This window comes from Chelonia mydas, chromosome 7, assembly GCF_015237465.2.
Source record: "Chelonia mydas isolate rCheMyd1 chromosome 7, rCheMyd1.pri.v2, whole genome shotgun sequence".
Classification (NCBI taxonomy): Eukaryota; Metazoa; Chordata; order Testudines; family Cheloniidae; genus Chelonia; species Chelonia mydas.
In genome coordinates, this window is record NC_057853.1 from 27,613,490 (window position 1) to 27,640,119 (window position 26,630).

General features: G+C 37.7%; 1 protein-coding gene across 6 annotated transcripts in view; it reads right to left on the minus strand.

Annotated features, from left to right (window-relative positions):
• The window catches only part of CACNA1D (calcium voltage-gated channel subunit alpha1 D), a 321,562-nt gene that overhangs the window by 109,828 nt on the left and 185,104 nt on the right, over positions 1-26,630 (minus strand). For all 6 annotated transcript variants that reach the window (XM_043551625.1, XM_043551623.1, XM_043551627.1 and 3 more), the window contains exons 10-19: positions 17,022-17,109; positions 16,170-16,196; positions 9,327-9,487; positions 8,503-8,728; positions 8,156-8,363; positions 5,869-5,989; positions 4,522-4,636; positions 3,767-3,836; positions 2,892-2,961; positions 1,069-1,213 (exon numbers count right to left, since the gene is read on the minus strand). In XM_043551625.1, coding sequence (XP_043407560.1) covers positions 1,069-1,213; positions 2,892-2,961; positions 3,767-3,836; positions 4,522-4,636; positions 5,869-5,989; positions 8,156-8,363; positions 8,503-8,728; positions 9,327-9,487; positions 16,170-16,196; positions 17,022-17,109 — 1,231 coding nt within the window. The remainder of the gene's footprint in view (positions 1-1,068; positions 1,214-2,891; positions 2,962-3,766; positions 3,837-4,521; positions 4,637-5,868; positions 5,990-8,155; positions 8,364-8,502; positions 8,729-9,326; positions 9,488-16,169; positions 16,197-17,021; positions 17,110-26,630) is intronic.

The window sequence follows — 26,630 nt, forward strand, 5'->3', positions numbered from 1 at the left end:
GGTGTGTGAGGACTGTAAGATAATGACTTTGGGCTATTGATGTCAACAGGATCTGTGGGTGTTCAGCATTGTTGGAAATCTGGTCTTAATGTCTGAAGAGCTCTATTTATTATTAAATTAAAGTTGAATGTGTGTAAGTTTTAAACTATTTAGTTTCAATAACTTACTTTTTTAGTGAATTTTGTCTTTCTCTGAAAAGTGCTGCTTGACAGGTCTGGAGACTGAAGTCATTTATTAACTGAATCGATATAACAAGGGCAGCAGTCGAATAAACTGCCCCACACATACACTGCTCCACAAATGTTCCTCAAACCTGACCTGGAAGGACCTCTAGTGGTGAGATGGTAACTCTGTTTCCAAGCCAAGTCCTTCTTTAACCTGTATGCTGAGACTGCCAGTGAGATTGCTAATTGTGTTGATGGTTTTATGACGTGGACTCTACTCACTTCACATGCACAACTGAACAGCTACTAGATGGTCACAGGTTTCAGAGTAGCAGCCGTGTTAGTCTGTATCCGCAAAAAGAAAAGGAGGACTTGTGGCACCTTAGAGACTAACAAATTTATTTGAGCATAAGCTTTCATGAGCTACCGCTCACTTCATTGGATGCATTCAGTGGAGCTGTAGCTCACGAAAGCTTATGCTCAAATAAATTGGTTAGTCTCTAAGGTGCCACGAGTCCTCCTTTTTTTAGATGGTCACAGTTTCCATCGACTAACAAAACAGCTTTCTTCACCACTGCCCAAGTCTGGAATCATACCTAGAGATGAAAGGCTCTATATCCCAATCCCAATTCCCTAAAGCATCCAGGTTTTATTGTTTTTATTTTTATTTTTTTCATTCATCTTTGCTTTTATTGTTATCTTCAATGTTGAATTTTGGAAAATACCACCATACCAATGGGATATAAGGAACCAAATTCATTTATTTAATGAAATATGTAAGGTCCAATCTTGCTCCCATTGAAGTCAATGGGAGTTCTGCCCTGGACTTCAATGAGGGCAGAATTTGCTCTTCAGTGATGAAGCCCCCAGGCACAGAAGTGACATTTAGAAAGGTGATATTTACGGGTTGGTGCTGCTGAAAATGAAGAAGGCACTCCCTTCAGGAATTGGTGTTATCTTCTCCTTCATATTTAGTTCAGATATTCTTCGGGGACGTGGGCCAACTGGTACCTCTGGTTCATTTTCCTCATCTTCCTCATCTTCACCTACTTTAAATTAAACACTTTTTTACTAAAAATAAAAAAGATTAAATTTTTGTTCATAACAATATACAATTATTGCTTGTATTAAAATATATATTCAACAAATGGCGTTTAAAATCTGTTAATTAATACAAAAACATTCCCATAGGTGTCAGAGACATATCTTTCATCAATCAATTTACACACCAAAGGGACTCTTTAGGGAGCTTTTCATAGTCATTTAGTGCCTAATTCCTATTGAAAGTCAGTGCAGTGAGTCAAAGTCCTTACCACATCTTAGATGGAGAGGGGTAGTGGCTTTAGGTTAATTTTTGCAATGATTCGTGGCTTTCCCTCCACCCATCCCATAACCTATCACTTTCCTGTATATAAAGTCCAAGTAATTGGACTCTGCACAACGGTGGATGTTAATGCCACTCACCTGCCTCAGTGGGTGCAAAACCAGATGGGCAGTGATTGGGACAGCCCCATTAGAAAGGGAAAGGACAGCACATTCTGGAAGTGACACCTCCCCCCGCCAGAGACTCTATCCACTCACTGGTCAGCGGGGGGAGGTAAGGAGCTGATTGGTCCGTCATTCTCTCATTTCATTAATTTAAACCCTACCCTGGGGCATGTGGAGCTCTATTTCAGCAGCCCAATCCTCACTTCCTGTAGATGTAGTTTTGGGAATGTGTTTGCAGATGCTGCAGGTCTGACCAAGTGCCTGTTTTGGGGGTCAGGAAAGAATATTTTCTTCCCGTTGGGGCCAAACTGGCAGAGGCCTGGTAGGTTTTTTCACCTTCCTCACAGCATCCTCGAAGCACAGTTAGATTTAATAGGAATAGAATTCAGTCCTTAGTGGTAGTACTTGGTAGGATGTTAGTTAGTTGCAACTAGTGGACCATTAGCCTTGGTGAAAAGGCTAAAAGGGACGGTTCCCAGAAGTAAAAGACCTGGGATTTTGCTGATGGGCCTTGCACTCATGGGATAGGAGGACACCTTGTTGCCTTCGTAGGTCAAGGTTCCCCCCATTTTAATATCATCTGTCCCCTTCCTGAGGTGTGTGAAATGATTCAGAAGAGCAGGCTGAATCCTAGGGCTAGGCTGAGAAGAATCTATCCCAACCTGTGGGTTATATGGTAGGAGCCCTCCAACCCCTGCACTGGAACCACTTAAAATGCCTGGTAGATGAGAGTATGGGTAACAAGGTGGGTAGTGCCCCTCCCCTGTGTTAAGTTTAATAAAATTGCAGCCTGTCACTTAACATCCCTGCGTCTGTCCTCACTTGCCAATGTGTCTAGATCAAGGGTTCACAGAGCGGGTGGGAGGTAGTAGGATGTATGTAACAGCTCTACAGCTGGTGAGACAGAAGCAACCTGATTTTTGACTGAAATGTGTGTTAGCAGGAAGCCATCAGAAGCTCATAAGATGACATCTACCCATTTCAAGGAAGTTCCAGATTCTGCCCCAAATCCAGATAACTATTATTAGATGAGCCATCAGACTTTATGTGTACTCTCTAAATGGGCTGTAGAAAAAGCAATAGCACTGCATTCCACAGGCCAGTATAACTCTTGACATCAGAGGGTCTAACTCCACTGACTTCAGAGGAATTGAGTCAAGAAAAGGTAATGGTAAATGTGACTGTACATTTACATTTCAATGTACTGACTTAAACATGTTTATAGTCTTGCTGGCACACCTGGTACGTCGCAAGGTGGATAGGGGTCTTTGTCCTCATCTTCTCCTTCTCGATATTCAGCAATTGTAACCTATGGCAATGGCAAAAAGACACTTCAGAAGAAAATTAAACTTCAGCATTTAATTGATGCATGTAGATGATCCAAAAAACAAAACAAATAAATTATTCAATACCAAAGAAGCCAGGTACATGCTTACTCTCTCAGTGTATCAACAGAGCCATGATGGTTTGATCACTTTGGAAGTGAGCAAGAGAGGAAAGCTGTAATCTTTGTTAAAAGTCTGGTTTTTTAAACCCTATATACCTTTTTGTGATTCTACACTTAGGCAAAAAGATCTGCAGAATGTAATAGGGATAAAACCGGTAGGGTTCTATGGAAATTACATGGAGTGGTTTGAAAATTCCATAGGAAGTTTATAATTCAGTATTGCCTTCTAAAGGACTTTTCCAGCAGAAATCTACAAGGAGCCTAAAGCTATAGGTTATGCTAAACCTGACAATGTTAACTTATTCTATGCTCTAAAACTCCTCTCCCCAGAGAAATTCTGGATCGGGGATCGGGAGGAGCAGGTACAGTCATTCTGCCAGGAGCTATGCATCCGTAGGAATGGTTGGGGCCTTTGAGGTGGTCTGAAATTACATGGATCTAATGTGAACAGCAGATTCTGTGGTCCCTACCCTTTGCCCATTCTGTGAGAATGAAAACCCTGTTCCCTGACAGCTTCCTGTCCCTTATGTGGGGGAAAAACACTTAGAAGAAAATGTGGCCCTAAAAAAGAAATCACATCATGCACATCTGTGTTGAAAAGAACTTATTGGCATGAACAACAGAGCCACTTTTTAACAGTATAAAATATTTGTATAGAAATAAACACCTTATTATCCTTGGCCTTCTTTTGGTCACCTTCTGATTTGTCACCTTTTTTATTTTCCAGACTCTCTTTTCTAAAAAAAACCCAAAAAAACAGAAAGAAAAACAAAACCAAACAACAAACCCCATTAAGTAAAGAGCAAAGACTGATGAAAGAATGATTGTTAACTTATTCTACCCACTCTATTAAAAATGAAGAGGTCACGCCTACGGAAATATAGGTACTTGATTTGAAGGGACATTTACAGAGAAGACATACCACATACAAAGGTGATAAAGTGTGTTTCATCCCAGTGCACTAGATTCATTCAACAGATTATCCTTTTAAATATAACTCCAGAAACTAATTCCTTAAAAATGCAATGCATTGTCTTTATAGGAATACTAATGGATATACTGTGCTCTTGGATTCTTACACACAACTCTTATGGTTTCCATGGGACTACACTGACTTCAACTGGAGATTTGCTTGTTGTCTATGTAAGGTTGCAGAATTGGTCTAAACAGAAGTTGCACATATAGATCTAGGGATACAATCATATTCTAATTGCACAATGAATCCTATATTCCAATGTTTAAACCTCAGATGGATTATCACCATTCATTCCATCATCCCAAGATACCCAGTATGGTATCTTCTTTCCTTTTCTCTTAAATTAATAATCTATTAACCCTGTCAAGATATTCAAATAAAGGATTCAACACACTTGTAAGTGGGTGAATACTGAACTCCCATCTAGCACCCCAGTGCTATTTTACCTGGCATTCTTTTTCCTCTGCTTTTCTTCTGCTTCTTCTTTCTGAGCTGTATTCAGGCTTTCCGCATCTGCCAAGTTATCCACCGCAATGGCCAAAAAGACATTTAGCAAGATATCTGATTCAAATAATCTTAAGGACATTATGCATTACCACACTGTGTTGGTCTATTCCTTATCAATATGAAAAAATGACAGTGTGACAGACATGAAACCCATGCTCCCAAACTAAGTATATAACTTTACAGAGCTGGATGTAGTGCTTATAATACCTTTACTTACTGGGCCAAATTAATGCCTGCTGTAACGGCATTTAAGACAACAGAGTTACGCTAGTGATGCTTTAAGCCCATTGATTCTATCACAACAAGAATATACAGCGGACTGCTGAGCAAAAGACTAGTCATTTATAACGTTAATTTTAGAAAGGAAATAAAATTGAAGTTTACATGGGCATAGACAAGTTCCACCTACTACACAATGTTTTTAGATACTAATTCAGATACTTCAAGTTGATTTTTACACTGCAGTATTTTCCATATGTGCTACATTCCATGTCAAGTTCTGTACTTCAGCCCATATCAATGAAGTGTGAATATCAACAGAAGGAGCATAAAAATATAGTAAAAAGAAGTCTAATATTTTTGCCATATCTATTGACTCCTAACCTTTCCAGTACTAAGTTGTGTCTAGGAGAAGTGTATGAGAGCTTACTGGAGTTTTGGGTAGCCACTGAAAGATGCCATACTGGGGACAAAGGAGAGCTTTTGGAAGATCGGGGGCGTGGAGGGCAAACACTTTGGTGGAACTAGTACCAAACAGCTACATATTCCTACTGCTAGGATCCCCCTGCAATGTAACCTGTATTCCCTGTGACCCACTTCCATCCATTGTCATTTGTTCAGAAAGTGTCAGAACTAACGAGGTGGAATCAGGGAAGGATGAGACATTACTGACATGGAGTTTAGAGCACTTCTGTGGATCAGGATGGGGATGGCGGCCAAAATAAGACAAGCAGACAGAATGAGGTTTTCTGTCCACTGAGGAGGAAGGGGCAAATGTGCTGGTTCTTGTCAGAGTGGTGAGATGGCGACACCTAGGGAGCTGGCAGGGGTCTTATTTGTTTAGGGAAAGCAGAGAAAGGGAACGGGAGCCGGAGGGAGCTCCTGTTTAGAAGAAATGTAGTACAGAAAATGTGCATACCGTTCACAGCAATTCACTCAGTTACACAGAGGGCAGATATGTGTCCTAAGTGTCATAATGGTTCAGTCCTCTTTACACACAAATTCACTGCTCTATTCAGAAATGCTTACAGTGAATGCCAGTGTCACTTGTAGAAATGAAAGGATACAGTTACCACAGATGAAGAGGATAATGAAGTATATACAGACGACCATTCCTGATGACGATGGGCCACCATATGCCATAATCCCATCATACATCACAGCATTCCAGTCTTCACCTGTTAGAATCTAACAAGCAAATTCATCTTTACTGACTCAACAGTCAAAAGACTGAAAGAGGATTTTATGTTTCCTCTGTACACAACACACACAGCCATTTTCTATAACATGAAAATGTTAACTGATCACTCTGCATAGGATGCTTTATATAGTAAACATGGTAGTAATCTGTTTGTTGTTATGCAATATTTTAATATTTCCATTTAAATAAGAATCTCTTGGTTTAGCTTTACCAGTTTCCATCTATATGAAGCATTTATGCCAATGAACCGTATGTCTACACTTATGGTCCAAGATCTAGAAAAAAAAAGAGTTCCTAAAATTAAGCTCCTAAATTCTTATGTAGGCACCTAAGTGTCCTGATTTTCAATGGTGCTGCATATACAGCAGCTCCTATTGAAGCCTCCATGCTCAGCACCTTTGAAAATCTGGACTCTCATTTAGGAACCTAAGTATGGCTTAGGAGACTAATTTTAGGCACCCATTTTTAAAGAATGTTGGCCACAAACCCTTTCCAAAACTATACATCATAGTGTGTTATCCCTTCAAATTAAATTGTCCCAATCTGAGTCCTAACTGGAGACTGGGGTCATTATGATATTGCTTTAAATGGAGGGGGGTTTATACTGAATTGGAGCTCAAATGCTATTGGAGAATGAATAATTTTCCTACTTTCTACTGTTTCTTGCAACTTTGCTGCTGTATCAACAGATGAAATCTAAAGGAATTGATTAGATCAGAGGAGGATAGTTTACAGCTGGTCTATTATGCATTTAGCACTTTATTTTGCATTAGTGTGGGAGGCCTGATTATCAGAACACAGATTATAGGGATACTGTATATATTTTTCAGCAATTTAGAAGCTGTTAGTTTTATCCCAAAAAAACCCCATCACAGTTTTCAGAGTAGCAGCCGTGTTAGTCTGTATTCAAAAAAAGAAAAGGAGTACTTGTGGCACCTTAGAGACTAACCAATTTATTTGAGCATAAGCTTTTGTGAGCTACATGACTCTCTCCCCAGACAATTAAGTGACAGTGCAAGAAAGTCATACATGCACAAAGGCCACTATTTAATTCTCCTAAGTCCATATTTGGGCACCTAAATAAGAATTCTGGTTTTTCAAAGCTGTTCAGTAACCAGCAGCTTCCTTGGGAGCTGTGGGAGCTTGGCACCTTTGAAAATCAGGCCATTCATTTAGGTGCCTGGATATGGATGTAGCAGCCTGACTTTAAGCTCCTGAGTTTGGAAACACTAACCGAAGTTTTCAAAGGAACACTATCAGGCTAAGTGTGACCCATTATTTTTAATATTTTTTTAGGAAATTTAAGACTTACAGAAATATTTCTCATTAGGATGTCTTTATTTTTAAATTCATTCCAAACAGCTTTTTCTTTGTTTGTGTCAAGCATCATTCTACGGAATCTCTGTTTGAGCGAATGGAAATTGTAACACACAACCAAATATTCACCCAAACCAAACACTGCACTATTGTGTTAATGCCTATAACCTTAAATGCAAAAATAACTAGAATAAAAAATGAAAGAGACTAGCCTAATTTCATTGCCCACGCTGAGAGAAATACAAAAAGTAAACAAACACCATAAACAGTGAAAAGGAAGTTAAACTGTAAGAATTCTTTTAGTTTTAATAATCAGTTAGTAGTAACACAGATATGAATGTTTTAAAATATATATAATAATAAACTGATAGTGTCCCTTTAAAGAAATCCATATTTAGTTTTTTATGATATGAAGTGATATGATTCACACAGATATACACTTTTACAATGTTTCTCAATTTACCCTACTAAGAAGTCGTTGAACATTAGAAATACACACATCTACCACAAAATAGACGGTTAACAAGCTTACAGGAAAAACATTAATTCAAATTAAATAACTTCCAGTTTTTATTTCTAGTCATGTCTTTGATGGACAAAGAAGACTAAATTTAATGAAGTAACATGAAAGCTATGTTGCATAGATAGATCAAATAAGATATGGAACAAATGGTACAAATGGTGCAAAATTACCAGAGTATTGAATATGATGAGCAGAATGCTACTTAAAGTAAACAGAATAAATAGTATTTGTGATTTTTTTCAGGAGACAAGATTACCTAAACATTTTTGTTGTTCAAAGGTAAAACGTTTCATAGGGGGTGAAAGAAAGTTACCTGGAATACAGTTAAAAGAGCTTGTGGAAAATTATCGAAGGTGCTCCGTTTTGTTTGAGTTTCATCAAAATTAAATTTGCCTCCAAACAGCTGCATTCCAAGCAATGAGAAGATTATGATGAAGAGGAAAAGCAGAAGCAACAGTGAAGCAATGGACTTCATTGAGTTTAACAAGGATGCTACCAAGTTGCTCAGGGATGTCCAGTGCCTATAAATTAAAATGCGTGTGTTAACACAAAAAAAAACTGTAAAAGAACAGTGCGTGATGAAATATTACAAAAGAGTTGCTGATCACCATACAAGTACCCCTAAAATTAGCAGCAGGAAAATGCATTTCGGAATCTTACCTTGTCACTTTAAAAATACGTAGAAGACGAACACAGCGAAATACTGAGATTCCCAGGGGTGACATAATTTCCAACTCCACCAGTATGGTTTCAACAATGCCACCACAAACGACGAAGCAATCAAAACGGTTAAAGAGGGATACAAAATAAGCCTGTAGGCCCAAGCTGTACATCTTTATTAACATTTCACAGGTGAATAACGCCAGAAGTACTTTGTTTGCAATATCTGGAACAAAACATTCAGAAAATTATAATGTTTTAGATATTTCTGATTTATTTTGTAGATCTCATATTCTGACTAATTTTTATCCATTTTCCATGCCAGTTATCTTATCTCTTTGGAGGGAAATACAAATTGCTTTCTTTGCATTTGACACCATTTTTTGCATGAGGCATATAATACCTCCCTTTGATCGAAAAATGCTACATCCTTCCAACTTATTGTGTAAATTATCCCAGCTAAAAACATAGTTCAAACCCAGACTGGAATTAAGGCAAAATGATTCACAGCCTATTCTGATGTGCAAGTTAACATTTGTCCTTCCTTATCTTTAATCACATGGGTTGACAATGGTAATATGTCTAAAGCATAATGGCACATGCTTACAATTTGGCACTGTAGGATTTTGCGTGTACATTATGTCATTAAGCTGTGTTGCAGATGTGGAAATAGAAAACATTTGATCATTCTCTATATCAATTTCTTTAACCTGGATGTACTGAAGGATAACAAATAAACTTCAAAATGGCAAAATGCAGAAGTAATCAAGGAGAGCTTTCGTTTTTCTGTGGTTAAAAACAGGAAAAATGGTTTTTGCTTGTACCTTGGATCTGTGTCAGCCAGTCAGGTTGATTGTAATGCTCAGAAGAGATAGTTAATGTGTTCAGAAAGACCAAGACAATAACCAGCCAATAAAACGAGACAGATTTTACTGCAGCTCGACATTTTCTTCGATTGAATCGGTTCCAGCGACGCCAGCGTCGACTGAAATTTAGAACAAAAACAAATGCATTATTCTATGGAAAAATATTACAGTATCTGAACTTAAAGATTTGTGGGAGATTTGTGGGTGTACGTGTGTGTGTATATATGAAACTATGAAAGAAATCTGAGAGGCAGCTGTGTGCATTACTACCAAGTGCAGCTAAAAAGATGATAATTTTGTTCAAGTTTAGAACCAAATAAAAAACAAAAAATGAAAACTTTAACAAATTAGTCTTGCACATTTCTATATAATCTTCATATCGTTTAACAGATTGTGACATCACTAGATTAGGGCATTTGTCAAAGCCAACTCAATATTGCATAACCTAGTACATGGCATTGCACTTCATTTCATAACAAGATATATCTAAGTAAACCAGATCTAGATTCAGATTAAGTTTTAAGATTCAGAATTTGCATTTCAGGTTGAACCATGGATACAATTTGGGTTTGGAATAAACAATGGAGAAATTTTATGAGATGAACTTGTGAGAAACTACCCCATAATGATGGAACTCTCACAACATCAATTGTTCCCAAGAATGGCTAAGACTTGGGCTGAAATCCTATGATGGTGGGGGGCATATTCATGAGATTTTTGATGCACACAAAATGGAGTTGGAAATTAGGCCACATCTAGTTTTAGTTGACTCAGAGAGGAAGGATTGTCCATGGTTAAGGTGCTACCACAGGACTTGGGAGACCTGAGTTAGTTCTCTGTTTCCTCCAAAGCTTCCAGTGTGACCTTGGGTCTTGGGTGTGACCTTGGGTCCAGTGTGACCTTGGGTATTTACGAAACTGGGATAAAAGTACTTTACCTCACAGGGGTGTTGTGTGAATAGATAAATACACGAAAGATTGTGAGGTGCTCAGATACTACAGTAATGGGGGCCATATTGGATAGATAGATAGATAGAACCAAAACTACAGGAGTGGATTTGGATAATAAAGCTGAGTCTCCCATGCCAACATTCTGATCCAAACCCCACTGGAGTCAGTGGAAAGACTCCTATGATTGCAATGGGATCCGGAGCTAGTTTCAAAATGGAAAGAGTTTGGATTTAAGGTTGTGGGTTCAGCCCTTCTCCAATATATTGTAATGCACTTTACAACTGAAGTTCATAAGCTGATCCTATTTCTGACCCTAAACTTTTCTATTTTGTTTTGTTTAAGCTCTATAATATTTAAATAAATTGCTACAAATAATTAAATAAAAAGTCTTAGTACCTCTGCTGCTCTGAATCAGCAGGTACCATACCTAGTATATATAAAATTAGAAACGTTCTAATCTGCCTCAGGTGGTAGATCCAAAATGTAATGGTGTCTTCATAAAAATAAATGAACTTAGCAAAATAAACAGTCAAGCAGTGTGTGAGGTTCTTTCACTCACCTTAAACTCATGCTTGTGATTATGGAAAATAGTAATTGCTCGGTTACTGTTATGGAAAAATTTCATCGCCTATAGAGTATAATAATAATATGAAGAAAAATCTCTGCATTGAACTAACTTGACAGTGTGTTCAAGAACGCTCTTGTCCTGCCAGCTATGTGCTTAGCCATTATCAGTATATTCACCGACTGGATATGCAAAAAACAGTATTTTTTACTCTTAGGGCACAATTCTGCATTGCTGAAGTCAATGAAAATAGGATAAGGCCACAAGAGCTTGATCACTCATAAGAGCTGGGGGGACTCATGGTCATCTCCAAGCACCTGATCTATGAAGTCAATGGTAAGATTCCTATTTGACTTCAATGGTCATTGAATCAGGCCCTAAATCCTTAAACAGTGAAAGTTTTGTAAAGAAATGACAACAGTTCTTTTCAAAATATTCAGTGTTTATGGATTTATGGCCTGACCCAGAGACCACTGACAGAAACAGTACAGCTAAACCCAGGAAACCTTCTGAAAATGTAGCCCAAAGGGTGTGCAATTTTAGGCACATATGTAAGGGTTGACAGGCTTTAGTGTGAATTAAGCTTACAGTTATAAAACAAAACAAAGTCTCATTTGAGGGGTATAGCACATATTTTCTTCCCTTCCTAAAATATTCACAATTATGCACACACACACAAAAGGGAGGAGGAAGGCATCAGAGTCTGAGATTGTCCCACTGTGATGCATCTTCAGAAAAAATTGTGGAAATTTGAACTTGAAAATAATTGAGACCTTTTTCATTCAATATCTTCCTAATTTTCAGGGGAAGCATTGAAATTTTTGTAGTGAAGAATGAAATTTAAGTTTCTTTTTTATTTGACGTGAACCCCATTTTGCACAAATTTGTAATAAAGTGGAACATCACTGTTCTGAAATTATCAAGGCATTTTTCCCAAAATGTTCGTCACAGCTGTAGTGCCAATTCTGAAGAAGTATTTAAATCAGAAGGGACACTCATCGTTAATATAATGTACCACAGCTGGGCCACTTATTCTTTATGTTCATTCTCATCTAAATAATTTACCTGCTTTTTTTCCGTTCACATTTATGAACAAGTCTTGATGTTTACAAATTTGTTGGTAATTTTATTTTTATTCATTTATTTTCAAATGGTCCTTGGGCCCCAATCCTGTAATTGAATCCACACAGGTGGATGCTCTAAAGTCAGTGCAGGGGTCCACATTGTAAAACGTGAGTCTTATTTTGATTAACAGATACCAATAATAACTCTTCTCTACATTTGACTATTTACTCAGATTTGCTAATAAAGTTGTGTAAAATTAACAATTTTTTAAAAATTTCCAGATGATTTTGCATCAGCAACATCCTGCATTATATGAAATTTTGCAAAATTAAAACCATATGCACAGTAGTCATTCATGAGAGCTCTGGGTGCCCAGCATCTCTGTCAGGTCACAAGGGTGTAAAGTTGGATGCCCAAAATTAGACAGCATTTCTGAAAATGTGGGCTTTAGATTGTGTGCATGTATCCAAGGCTGTAGGCAGTAACAAAACTTTAAAACCTACCATCCATAAAATATAGTACTAAATAATAAAGTAAACCAATGAACAGTCCAAATAAGCCAGTGAGAGTACAGTCAAGTACACCCACTAATGACAACTCCCCTCCAAACTATTTCTCCACCCCTCAAACCTCACATCCCTGAAAGTCAGAGAGAAAAGAGGAGCTTCTCAGCATGCCCTGAAGGTCAACACATTTCAGGCTACTGTATTTTGAAATGCTGGGGAAGTAAATTCCAGAGTTGTCAGCCTTTCACAATAGAACACCTTGCAAGAAGCTCCTTTCCATTTGAAACATGAGTACTCCTGCTTAAGTGTTTCCACTGACTACAACTGTGGCAGTTTTGTACAGTGTGAGAGTCTGTCCAAAAACTGGGGTCCAAGCCATTTAGGGCTTTTATAGTGGAACCCCCAAGCCTTAAATTCCACCTGGAAGCTGGTAGGCAGACAGTGCAGGTCATAGATACATTAATGTAAGATGGTTTTGATATAAATATACACCTACTAAGTAGGCAGCTGCATTATACCTGTAGCTAGGTTTTTATACTATACCCATTATCATGGCATCTGAGCACATTATGAATTTACAGAAAGATACACATGAAGATCTGCCTCTCTTTGGCTTCCTTTCTGTCTTGTCTTATTGTGGTTAGGTTAGGTTGGACAAGTGAGTTTTGCATTTTGATCTGAAGGCAATGAAGTCCGGTCAACCTTATGTCTTCTGGAAGTGACTTCCAGATTAGGGAGCCAGTTGCTAAGAAAACTCTTGAGTTTATGATTCTTGAGACTAATTGTACCACTGTTCCAAAAGAACACAGCTGTTGTGGGATGTCATGATTGCGTAGGGAAAGATGTTCCTTCAGAAAACTTAAACTAGTCTCATGGAGGAGCTAGATGACGACTGAAAACTTGAATTTGACTCATTACTTACCAGGAAACCAATGAGAGTTGAACATGGGAGCAATGTGTAATTTGTAGCCTCTGCTATGGAGCAGACAGGCTGCTGTATTTTGAGCTAAATTTAGTTTTTTAGGAATCAGTGATTCCATTCCCAAATACAGAGAATTACAGTAGTCAAGCCTGAAGATCACAAATATGTGGATTACTGGGTTTGGGTCCAAATACAAAAGAATGGGGTGCAGTCTTTTTTCTTGACATTTTTAGGTGAAAAAGGAAATTTTGCAGTCATGGTTATTTGGGTATCCAGAAGCAGTGAGAAGATTAGGAGAACAGCTAGTTTGCAAATGATAGAAGGGCAGAGGTGAACAGTTCTTCAAAGCACTTTCTCTTCTCAACAGCTGTTGAATGCAGCCAGGACCTTGGTGCAAGCTGCATCTGATATGATGGTAATGTAGATTTGGGTATGACTGATTCTTCAGTTCATGCTGTCTCACAACTTCCCCTGCAGGTTCATGTAGAAGGAGAAAAGGACGGAAGAACAGATAGATCCCTGTAGGACTCCACAAGTAAGAGCTCTAGAGGTGGAGGAACCGATGGCCATTATGACTTTCTGGAACATCTGAACCCCTTTTAGTGTGATCCCAGTAAACCTCCTGCTGAACTTCTAAAGTGGGATAGCAACATTCAATAGTTGATAATATGAAATGCTGTGTCTCGCAATATAAGTATGAAAGTACAGCCCTTATCTGTGGCCAAGAGGATTTCATCCTTCAACTCCATGAGCACTGACTTGTTCCATGTTTCAGCTTAAAGCCTGTCTTGGAGACATCCAGGGATACTGGCCGAATCTAGGGAGAGCTGGAGACTGGCTGGTGATCTACTCAGTAAACTTGCTTGGGAATGGGCAGTGATGGAGAGGTTGGTTGCATCAATTAGTGGTTCCTTACATACTGGCTGGATTATGGCAAGCTTTAGGTCTGGTGGGAACTTTCCCTCCTCAGAGGAAGTGTTTATAGTGTCATTTAGTAGAAGTCTTAGATGCTCATGGCTCTCTTTCACTACAATGGGTGTATATCAGAGTACAGTGTTGGCTTGCTTTTCCTATAGTGCTTCTAAGATTTGCTGTCATGCAAATGGGCCAAATTCAGAAAGGAGGTGTGTTATCAATCTGTTTTGAGTGTATGGTTACTAAGTCTCTGGTGGCATCTCAGAAGCAGATGTTCCTCTCTGAGGAGTAGATTAAAATAGGCTTCGCAGGAGTAGATATTGGTTTGTGGAATTAACTGGAGACAAATTAACAAAAATACTTCAGCCAGGCATGATTTAGAAGCTGCTAAGGTGGCGGAAGAGAGTAATCTCTTGGCTTTCTTCTCTTTGATTTTGCATTAGCTTCAGCTTCCAAACAGTCTTATCGCATAGTCCCAGGTACAGTCCATTGCAGTTTTCTATTCTCAAGATGAAACAAGCATGGGTAAGTGTAACAAGGTATGCGTCCAAAAGAAATGGACACAATTTTTTCACAAATGCAGATAAAAAAGCACCCACCTGTTCATTATGCATAAGTAATCCTATTTCAAACAAAACTCCAAATTGTAAAGCTGCTTAACAAATGGCGACACCTGACCTTGATCGGGGGTGAGACGTAATCCACTCCAGCTCTTCCAGTTGCTTTCCACAACTTATCTATGCTACTTCAGTATATTGACTGATCCTCAACCACTTAACTCTTAAAAAAGCCACAATCTCATGCATTTGTTCCATCGCACTGTCAGGGTCAGAAGCAATGAAACACAGAACTTGGGATCATTGGCAAACTGAAATCAACTTCTCTTAATTAACCTACCAGTGAACTCACATACACGTTGAACTGTACGAGTGACAAGATGGAACTATAACACATCTCACATGAAAAGACCTTCAAAGGGGAAGAGCACCATCTACAACTACCTTTTGGGATCTCTCATTTAAAAAGGAAGAGGGCTACTCAAGAGCAACACCCACCCACTCCTATTGGAGATACAAGGCACATCAGAAAGATGTTGTGATCAGCGGTAACAAAGCAGCTGCTAGATCTAGTAGAATAAGCATACATACAATAGTTAGGTCAACTGCTAAAAGCACAATACATCAGTATTGTCAGTGCAATTTTTGCTACAGATCCAAGCCTGAAACAAGTTTTGCCAGGGACAAGGAAATTGGAGGAGTCCACCTTCCAGAATTGCTTTGTTAGAATCTTCTCAATTATCTTCTTGATTATCTCTATTGTTCAATGAATGTCTGTGAACAATAGTTAGCCTGTGGATTGTTTGCAAACTGGTCGTTATGAGTATTTGCTATCCGTGATTTTCTATATGTGCCACATGACTGGTCACCTAAGTCAGATGGCATTGTTTTTGTTCCGTGATTGAGCAACCTGACCTTTATAAACAGAAGGAGTCTCTTTACTGTTTGCAAATTTGTTTGCTATTTGCAATTTCTCAATACGTATTCTATGAAAATGAAAAAAATTAAGTAAATAAAAAGATTAAAATATTCTTGCTTGTACTCACGGCACTTGCTTTCCATGAGCATTCTTGTGAATAAAAACTCATTTGCCCGAATGTTTGAGAATAAGTGAAAAAAGAGTTGCAAATACCAGCAAAACAAATTGGGGTGCTTTATTCCCAAGAATGTTCATGAATCCTCTTCAACTGTATTCCCTAATCTCTGTCAGTAACATTTTTCATCCAATCAAATTCTAATACAGAAAATACAGAATCATGTGGTCATGATGCGTAAACCATCGCAAAGAAAAAAGTGATGGAAAAGAGAGGAAAATACTGACCTGAACTTGGATTTTGAGATAGTTTGACTAAAAGAAAAGGAAAACACAATTTTAAATATATATAGAAACAATAATTTACACAATCCCTTCTCCTCGGAATGCTGTACTTGGCAATCAAAACACTGGAATTACTCAAAGTTTGTGCATAAAAGTGTATTCTCAACATAACGCTGCATGAATGCTGAAATACTATGTCATCTGTTTACCACTATTTTTCTAATATTATTCTTTACAAACATATGGATTTTACATGAGAAAGAAAGGAAATTAAATCTTATCCTCTGGGGACCAAAATATATATATAAAGCACAGGTATTTGCAGAGAAACAAATCCTGGACTTTAAATGGCTGTTTCAATGTGCTTTGGAAACCTTCTGAAAGAATGATGTTATATGAATGAAAGTCATTATCACAATCATTATGTTAGTGCTATATTCATATATCAATCTAATAATTATCAATTTTTAGCTACTTGTAAAATATGCATACACCAGATCATGTTTCGATTATTAAAAGACATTAGTCTCTGTTGCATTTCTTAGGTTACATCTCTTCTTTTCTTCTTGGTGCTTTTGAAGCAGCAAAATTAAAAGCTCTATAATCTTTCTAAATGTAAGGCTCAAATGGATACTTTATGAAATATATCTATATTTGTCCTGACTTCAGAATTTTAGATAAAATTGTGGTTAGATTTTACCATGAATGACTAAAAGCCAAAAATATAAGCATCTCACAAAGCTTGAATATTTCAAAGCAAATACGTTTGAATAGGCAAAAGAGAAAAAATGGCTCTTTTTAATCCTACGATGTTGGAAACACTTTGACATCTTAATTGGAGCTCTATGTACTCACCACAGACTGCCACAGCATGCTGGGCTCTCTCCTTCTCCGCTGACATTCTCAGTGTTCACAGATTCAGTTTCACTTGTCGGCATGCTTGCTGTTAGGAGATAAAGTAAGTGTTAGATTTACAGCCAAAGCCAGCCAGTTACAAGTGATTTGCTTTTATATCTTATTAAAAGAACACCTACGCTCTACTTGTTTAGGGTTACCAAGCGTTTTATTCAACAGGCGGAAGAATAGCAGAAGGAAGCCACATTGTAGTAGACTCTTTACCAGCCCTCCTTGTTTTGGCAAAGGTAAAAGCACAGGACTCTAGGATGGATTAGAGAATGTTTCTCTTGTTTCAGCAATTTAAACTTCTACTGAAAATGTATCACAGAGCTTAGTGAAGAGACGTTGCACTTAGAAGATGCTGTATGGAAAAAGGAATATGCCTGACCTAATTTGTGAGACCTCTTTTGTGTGATGTGTTTCAGTATCATGTTTGAGGTTCTTTCAGAGCCATACCAGAAGAATGGTAATAGTTAGGTCCCAGCTAACATGCCTGGAAATTCCAGTAAGTGCAATAAAGGTCCTTTCAGACACAAGAGAAGAGAAGCCATCACACTCTGAGCAATCTATCAAAGTTGAGCACTCTCTATTTTTATTTTCCAAATTAAAAAAGGAAAACATGAAGGCGAAGTGCTAGGGAGGTAATTAGATCTGAAAATATGACAAGAGTAGACAGGAAGGAGCACTGTGAATGGTAAAATGGGTAATACAAAGGATAAGGAGGATTGCCAATGATAAAAGGGGATTATAAAATTTGTTACACACCAGTGATTTATGATACATATGGTGAAATCACTATTGAATAATTAGCAACCATAGTTAATTGTTTGTTAGACAAAAACAGCCGATATTGGTAACACCCACTGATCCTCAATTCTACAGAGGCCTAAGGAGATACGCACACGCTGCAACAGGAGTTAAGGAAGCAGGAATGAGTATAACTATCAGCAGTTCCAGAAATGAACATTATTTCTTTGGCTTTGGTTGTCAACATGAAAGGAAAACCTTAGCACGCGACTACAAAGGCTTACTCTTGCCCATTTATGAAGTGGGGATGTCATTGTAAGTAGGAAAACCAGAGTGAGTATAGAAGTAGCATTGAAGTCACTGCGGAGTAGCAAGAACAACGGCCAATTAGACTTTTGCTTCCAGTATCTTAGCAACTGTTGCTGGGACCATCATAGGCTGTTTCCGTAACTAAGGTTTTCTTACCAAACTGGTAACTAAAAAGTTTTTTCATCATTGTTTTTGTGAATTTTTTGTATTTGTTACCGTTGCTGGAATGATAGTCCTGAAGACTGAAGGGCCAAATTTCCATTTACACTAAGGGTCCTTTACACCACTCTGGCATTTTAAAGAAGCTATAGAGTGGGTGTAAATTATGCACACCTCAGTGTAAATAAGAATCAGGACCTCTAGTATTTATTCTCCACAGGTCAGGTACAGAACAGGCAGTACAAGCTTTTCCACACTGACCTGCAAAATTGCATCAAACCTGACCCTAGACAGACCATCGCTAAGTGGCAAGGGTTAGTTCAATTTGCATACCCAGTCATTCCTGGACTTGATGGTAAGACTGCCAACTCTATGTTAGCCAGATTCTCAGCAAATATTTGCAACAGCTGAGGATCTGGTGCTACAAATACATCATTACATGAAATTTCACACCTCCTCAGTGTTGCATTACAGAGATAAGAAACAAGATCTAAAATGCTCATGCAATTGTTCAAACAATAGAAGACAGTCCAGTCAGTAAACACTGCAAAATATATTTTTGTTTCACAAGGTTCCTTTGTCTCAGATAGTTCTTTTAACATAATATAAGCAGCTTCTTTATACTGAACTTAAATCACACATGTGCCTAGTTAGTGCATGTGCATCATTTATGATATCATGTTTTTCTTTATAAATGAGACAAAACATTTTTAAAAATCAACAATTAATATTGTAAGTCTTGTATGAAAATTATAGTTATTTTTTAATGTTCAATAGCGTCACTGGCAGTCACGATTTCCTACTTAGGATGCTGTCTCATGTCTGAAGTTTAAACAATTGCCAAGTTTTGTTCCTCTGGTAAATTCTGAAATATTATGGCATATGATTTTGCAAGCAGAAAAATCAACATTTTAGCCATGGCAAAAGAAGAAAAAATACAGTTTATCTTTTATAACATAAATTAGTATTATTGAACTAAACATGAAACAAAGCTTCGGTTGTTTTGAACAACTGGAAAACCACCACACTTGCCATACAAAGGGTAATGAAACATTAAAATATTTTGGAAAAAAGACTGTGAATCTTTAACACACAGCTGCATTATTGTATGAATGAAAAAGTAGACCTCAGGACTTCCACTGATGAATTAATACAGGGGTTTGGTGAGACTATTCTGTAGCTGAGCATAGAAATACGTATACTCATTTGTTGAAAAAGCTTGTCATTTATGAAGATCAACTTCAAACTATAAACACACAGAAGGTGAGCTCTGTATACCATCCAAACAACTTTGTTTCACACTATTCATATTACTCCTAAGAGCAATATTTTATTTTATTTCTGTCCATTATAATAATCTCCTCACATGTTAAAATAGGGGAGGGGAAATAGAAAACCACTATGTTTAAAATTACATTAAGATGAATTAATGTGTAAGATACAGAAAGTATTTTAAATTGGGAAAATATTAGTTTATTATCAGTGCTTTTTTAAAAAAAAAATTAAGACATCAAGTACCCTCAGGCCACAGTTCAAGAAAGCATTTAAGTATATATTTAAGTCCATTCCTGTTCAGGTCAGCACTAAATCAGATGATTACACGTAATTGTAGCTGTGTTTCTTTAAGATATTGGAAAAGCAGAAGTACTCTACTGTACTATGGGGTTGTGGCAGTTGCTATGGTAACTAGTGGGTTGCTGGATTTTTTTCTTCTGTGTAGTAGAATAAAGCAGTTATATTTAAACTACCTAATTCAGAGGATACATTAATTCTCCTTTTCTTAGACAACTTCCCTGTTCACAATTCTTCTCATATTTTTTGCATGGATACATTTTTCTCCACATTTGTTCAGAACCCCTTCCACTTCCCTCCCCCAACTCTTTTATGAATAATGTTAAGCCTGATCCCACGCAACAGTCCTCAATGAGAATTATGCTTCTTATTTTAATGGGAGGAGGATAGGCTTCTTGGGACAAAGTTTCCTCTCAGATGCACCAGTGGAGTTATTCTGTATTTACACTGGTGTAACAGAGCAGAATATGACCCTCTGTCTTCTGTTGGAGTTCTGCAGTCTTTTTACTTGCCAAAACTGGGAATGGCTTCTTTGCAGATGCGGGGGGAGGGGGGAAGATTTACCGAGTGCCTGATCTTGCAACTCTTATTCACTTGAATAGTCAGTGAGATCGGTACCCAATTCATAGAAATAAATGCATACTTTAGCACAATCCCTTATTTCCCTCTCACATACACCAGTGCAAATCATGAATGACTCCAGTGAGATCGGAGGAGCTGCAATGGTATAAAACAGATGTCAAGTGGAAGGGGAATTAGGCCCACTGTTTCTAGGCTGTAGTATACATACATCCAACAAAAATGGAAAATTCAGGTCCTGTGGCACAGGGCTATTGGTTGTCCTCCAGTTAGAAAACACGAAATGGAGGCTTTCTGCTACTATCCAGTTTCTTATAAAGTGTCACTCAATAAATAAATATCAGATTGTTTATAAAACAGGGAAAAGCATAACAATAATATAATTTTAAGACAAGGCTAGAGTTCAATCCTAGCAAGATTCTATTACTGGTCAATACACAGTCAGAAATTTCACCCCACTTTTCCTGAATTTAGCTGTTTTAAGAAAAATAAAGGTTCTAGGTAAAATCCTAGGCCCTGTTGAAGTCATTAGGAGTTTGGCCATTGATTACAATGAGGCCAGGTTTTCACCCTGTTTCTAACAGGGTCATAATCAATCCTATTTCAATTTGTGACATTGTAAGTGTAGTGTTGGGGAAAAGTGTGGGGAGCAATCACAGAATAATAGACAATATAGGGGAAATTAGAAACCCAACATGTATTAAACTCTAATAATAGGCCAACAGAGAGGCTTGGTAGTAGTACTATGAATGGCAGTATAGAGAGACCTAGCTTCAGGAGTGATAACAAGCCTTTCAATCCCAAGTAGAGCTCAGCAGCAACACTGCACGAGCACACCCACCCTAGCTAATCCAAACTGGCACTGGCGTCTGCACTAAACAGGCTGAGTTATATGACCACAGCCTTTTAAGGAGGAGTTTATGGGGGAAAACAACAGTGTATAGGATGAATCAGTGGGAAACTTTATTAGCTTAATGAGACTGGCCTTCTGTTAGAGCTCAGGTGTGCTAAGCGAGAGACATGTTTTTCCTCCCTAGAAAATATGAATGCACAGAAATATACAGGGATTATCTGCTTTATTAAGATTTGCTCCCTTTTTTTGGTGCTCCCCTGAAAAGTTCAAGAGCACTAAAAATATCACCTGAATTCAAATTATATGAATCAATTTCAAATGTAATGTGACTGTTTTAAGCAATATAAACACCGCATGTAACGTGATATTTTCCAAAGCATACAGTATTTAGGTCAAATATATCAGCTACTGCCAGACTCTTAGCTATTATTCAACTAAAATGATTGTGCCTTTCTACCACAAAGCTGGCTGCTCCAATAATTCTGTTATATCTGGGATTTGCAACTATATATTCCTTATTAATATCATTGTGACTTGAACAAGTTGCTATTTCTGTTATTTTCTAAAAATACACAGCAGAATTTTTTTAAGCCAAGCTTATTTGTTTAACAGACACATATCTATTTGTTTATCCGCCTACATCTGGGAAGTACATGAACTTTCTAAAGGTTGGCATTTTAAAGACTGACCGGATGATGAAGGGGCAAGTTAAACAGTTTATCATTGAAAATTTCCCAGGCATCCTTAAATTGTAATTCGGTTCATTTCTACAGGAGATCTTCAATAAACACATACATCTCCTAATCCAAAGAACTGAGTAGAACTGGTGCTCAAATCATACATGATGGAATTTCTGAGGTTTTTTTCAGTTTGCATTTTTTTTAAACCTAGGAAATTACAAACAATAAAGCACATTAAAAGAACATTATTATAGTTGCAAAATCAAACACTCTAAAGTTAGGAAATGCCAGAATTAAGACTGCCCGTGCAACCTTAATTTGGCCTCCTAGCAAGTATGCATTATGATACAGTCTTTAATTATACAATTACATAATTTTTTTATATACCAGACCCCTGCCTCATTTGTTGCAGAAATTGGAAGGTATAAAGAGAATGAATAGGGTCACTATACACTCTGACATTGAAACCACTCAGTGTTTGTGCTTAAGAGAGCCTAACTGGGAGGGAGCTGCTCTGTGCCGCACCGTAGATATGGGATTTATTTTTCCCCTACAGAGATAGGACTTGTCTGCACTAAAGGGAGTACAAATTCTAGTGCGCACTAATGTATTGCACACAAACTGGCTTGTATGGACCCTACTGGCATGCACTAAAAGTTTCCTGCTGCGCATTTTTCAAACAGAACTACATTAACACACATTAGGGAATTTTTAGTGCATGCCAGCATGGTCCACACAAGCCAGTTTGTGTGCAACACGCTAGTGCGCACTAGAATTTATACTCCTTTAGTGCAGACTAATGCACCATGTAGACAAGCCCTTAATGTTGATCCTGTCAGTATTAGTTCCCATAGGTTCTCACTCTCTGCTGGCAACTCCATAGGAGGTCTGGTGCAGGTGGGGAGGCTTGTTAGCCTGGCTCTGGACAGTAATAGTATAAATGTGTCAGCTCTCCATGCAGATGTACCAAATGAACTAACCCTTCACAGATTACTAGAGATCTAAGGGATTACTACATGGATCTTGGGAACCTGGTACACTCAATAAAACAGATGGAGAACATGATTTATCTGGAACCAGCTGAGGAAAGAGGGCCTAATCTTGCAGTCCTTCTGCAATTTTTCCATGGAGGTGGAAGTTCATGAAAAAATACATATGGCTGGAAGAGAATGGGTTAGGGTGGGATTTTTAAGTGCACAGTGGCAGCCTAACTCTCATCCCATTGAAGTCAATAGTAAAATTCTCCTTGACATACACAGGAGCAAAGTTAGTCCAATGCTGACTGTTTTTGAAAATCTAACTCTCAAAGTCAAAGGCCCCAATCCTACAGCCCTCTCTTACACATGAATGGTCTCAATGGTTTAGCTGGTTCACTTCCAGTATGTATGAAAAACTATTCAGTCTTTTAGCATGTTTTTAAAAGGTATTCCAGCTCGTAAAAATTATCCAAGCCACTAGAAAAGTAGATTGAATAGTTCAAGCCGTATAAATAATTTCAAATTGAATCAACAAGACCGTTTAAAATATCTAGTAAGGATTTTCCTGAAATGTTTTACATATATTTTATTCAATTAGCAGATACACTTACTTGTAGGATATAATCTAACATCAAAATAATTGACTTGAATTTTACATTTTGTTTATTTTTTCTAGTATTTTCCTTAAAATGCATCTCTTGTATCCTTTCAATTTACAAATTTCTGTTTGGATTGATATTTTTCATATCATAAAGTAACTGGGTCAGATTTGTCAACTGCACTCCAGATCTTAGCTGCTATTTAACAAAAGTGATTGCCTCACCACAACAAGTAAGCCATTGCGCTGATAATTCTGTTGTACGCAGGATTTTAAACTAGATCTTCCTAATTGCTATCATTGTGATTTTGACAAGTTGCTATGTTTGCCATTATTTAAAGGGTGTAGACCGGAAATTATTTACATTCTAAAAGTTTCTCCATTGGAAAAAAAATTAACAAGATGAAAGGAAAAAAGTAGCATAAGAACATTGTATTTAGTTTGTTAAATTTTGCATTAATTGAGGGTGGGAACAACAACCAAAACAATATGATTGTACAGTCTACAGTTCTAAAACATGCTGTTCTAAAGTTACACTATAATCAGTTATACAGCTTCTGAAATGTTTTGGTAGGTTTTTTCATATCTGAATTTAAGAGATGCTTTTATATCTGGCTCACCTGCCTTTTGAAAAGGTAAGCCTACGCTTAAACTAGAACACTCTCAAACAAAGGCACACTTCAGTTGAAATCTAAATGGATAAAAATGAGCCTTTAGAAAGTTAAAGCACTGCAAACACCAAACTGTTTGAAGCATGCATTTGAAATAGCAGATCATTTACATGCATGATGCGTGTCTGCATGCAAAAGCTGTTTATTTCTATATTTTAGAAAAGGCATATATGTTTTCAAGAACCAACATATAAAATGCATCATCTGCACAAAAGAATGCTCAGCTGCAAAACAGAACACATTTTACCATGTTTATTGGAAGAACTGCTAAAGCAGCTAAATCTGCCTTTCTTCTTTTCCATTAAGTCGTCCAATGTAACCCCTTCGTGTTAAGTATATGTAATCCCATCATTTACGCAGTAGATGGCAGCAATTGCAATGCAAAAAAATAAAAATGTGTCCACATATACAATACAAGCAATGTCAGACAGAACACAGAATGAAATCACCAGCAGCACAACTAATTACAGCCTAAAATCTTTCACCGCTTACACTAATTTCTGCATTTTGGACCAAAATGTCCCTCTGAAGTCAATGGGAGTTGTTTCACTGAATTTGAAGGAACGGGGATTTGGTGCATAACAACAGTTTATGAAGTATTTTAGCAATGTATTTCTCATCTTAATAGTTAGAATGTGTGCCATTATTCAAAAGTACCTAACACTCACTGGTTAACAGTAAAAATCTTTACAGAATTACAAGGGTATCATATAAAACAGGGGTTTTCAAACTGAGGGGTCAAGACCCCACAGGGGGTCATGAGGTTATTACATGGGGGGTGGGGTAGTGAACTGTCAGCCTCCACCCTAAACCCTGCTTTGCCTACAGCATTTATAATAATGTTAAATATATAAAAACATGTTTTTAATTTATAAAGGGGGGTCGCACTCAGAGACTTGCTATTTGAAAGGGGTCACCACCAGTATAAAAGTTTGAGAACCACTGATATAAAATGTTTAATTTACTGAAGACAGAGGCATAGATTAAAATTTCAGAAATGATGCACTGAATGCATCCGATGAAGTGAGCTGTAGCTCACTAAAGCTTATGCTCAAATAAATTTGTTAGTCTCTAAGGTGCCACAAGTACTCCTTTTCTTTTTGAGAAATGATGAACTGACTTAGGAGCCTAAATCCCACTTTAGAAGTAGGTCACTTAGGCTAACCCCCATTGATTTAGGCTCCTAAGTGACTCAGGCACTTTTGAGTATTTTATCCACAGTTTAATTTTGCAGTGATTGCAGGACTGAGTCCCTTATTTTTGAATGTGCAGAGATCTGACAAACATCTGTGACCATGAACATTCCATGTGGAAAAGGGGCATGAATGGAGCTAGCAGGTCTACACTTTATGCTAAAGAATCCTTTCCGGAAATTAGTAATTTGTAGGAGTATATTCGGAAGGTGACCAAATTTATCTCACAAGTCTTTACAGACCTTTTCTGCAAGCTCATTATTCTGGTGCTTGTCATTTAAACTTCACTAAGCTCCCAAACCAGAAATTCAACTTCATAATGCAGACAAGAGGGCTCCTTCCTTCACCGAAGGGATCTGCTGAATATCTACATAGAAATCTTGCCTCCTTTTAGGCATACCTTCACAGGTAATCTGAAATGCAGCAGAGCACCTTCAGATAATCTTTGAGTGTCAAATGGAAGGAAGTGAGGCCACTCTGCAGCCCTTACACCTTCTTCACACATTGTCACAGATCATGCACAAAATTATATTCAGCTCTACTTTTTTAAACACATTTGCACAAATAGGCTAAGAGATTGCCTATTCAGTGGAAATGTCCATTCAGTATACATAAGTGGGCTTGCTTAGTGCCAATATGACACTGGCATATTATTAGTTTATTGTATAACAAAAACCAGTGCACTTTTGCACAGCACATTATAAAACTTTTATGACTCAAGTCAAATCAAAACTCATTTTCACTTAGTATCCTAAAGGGCACAACAACCCAGAGACCTTCTCAGATGCTTACATGTGCTTTGTTTGTTTTGTGGGGTGAAATAGACTTAAAGCCTGTGCCTCTGCCCACAGGAGGATCACCCATATCTCAGCTGCACGTGAGGATCTAACCCATTGGTGCTTTCATGGTCCTAATTTTTGTTCATTGTTTTCATTTTCTTCTGCTTTATTTCAAAGCAGGTGGCATCCCTGCAGGCCAAGGTGAAAGTAGTAGGAAAGTATGGGTACAATTTCCAAAAGTGCCTAAGTGACTTAGTTTCAGAGTAGCAGCCATGTTTGTCTGTATCCGCAAAAAGAAAAGGAGTACTTGTGGCACCTTAGAGACTAACAAATTTATTTGAGCATAAACTACAGCTCACTTCATTGGATGCATGCCATAGGACTTAGTGACTTAGGAGTTTTAGTGCTATTAACAAACACAGCTTTAGCAATAAGGACCCTAGGTCCTAT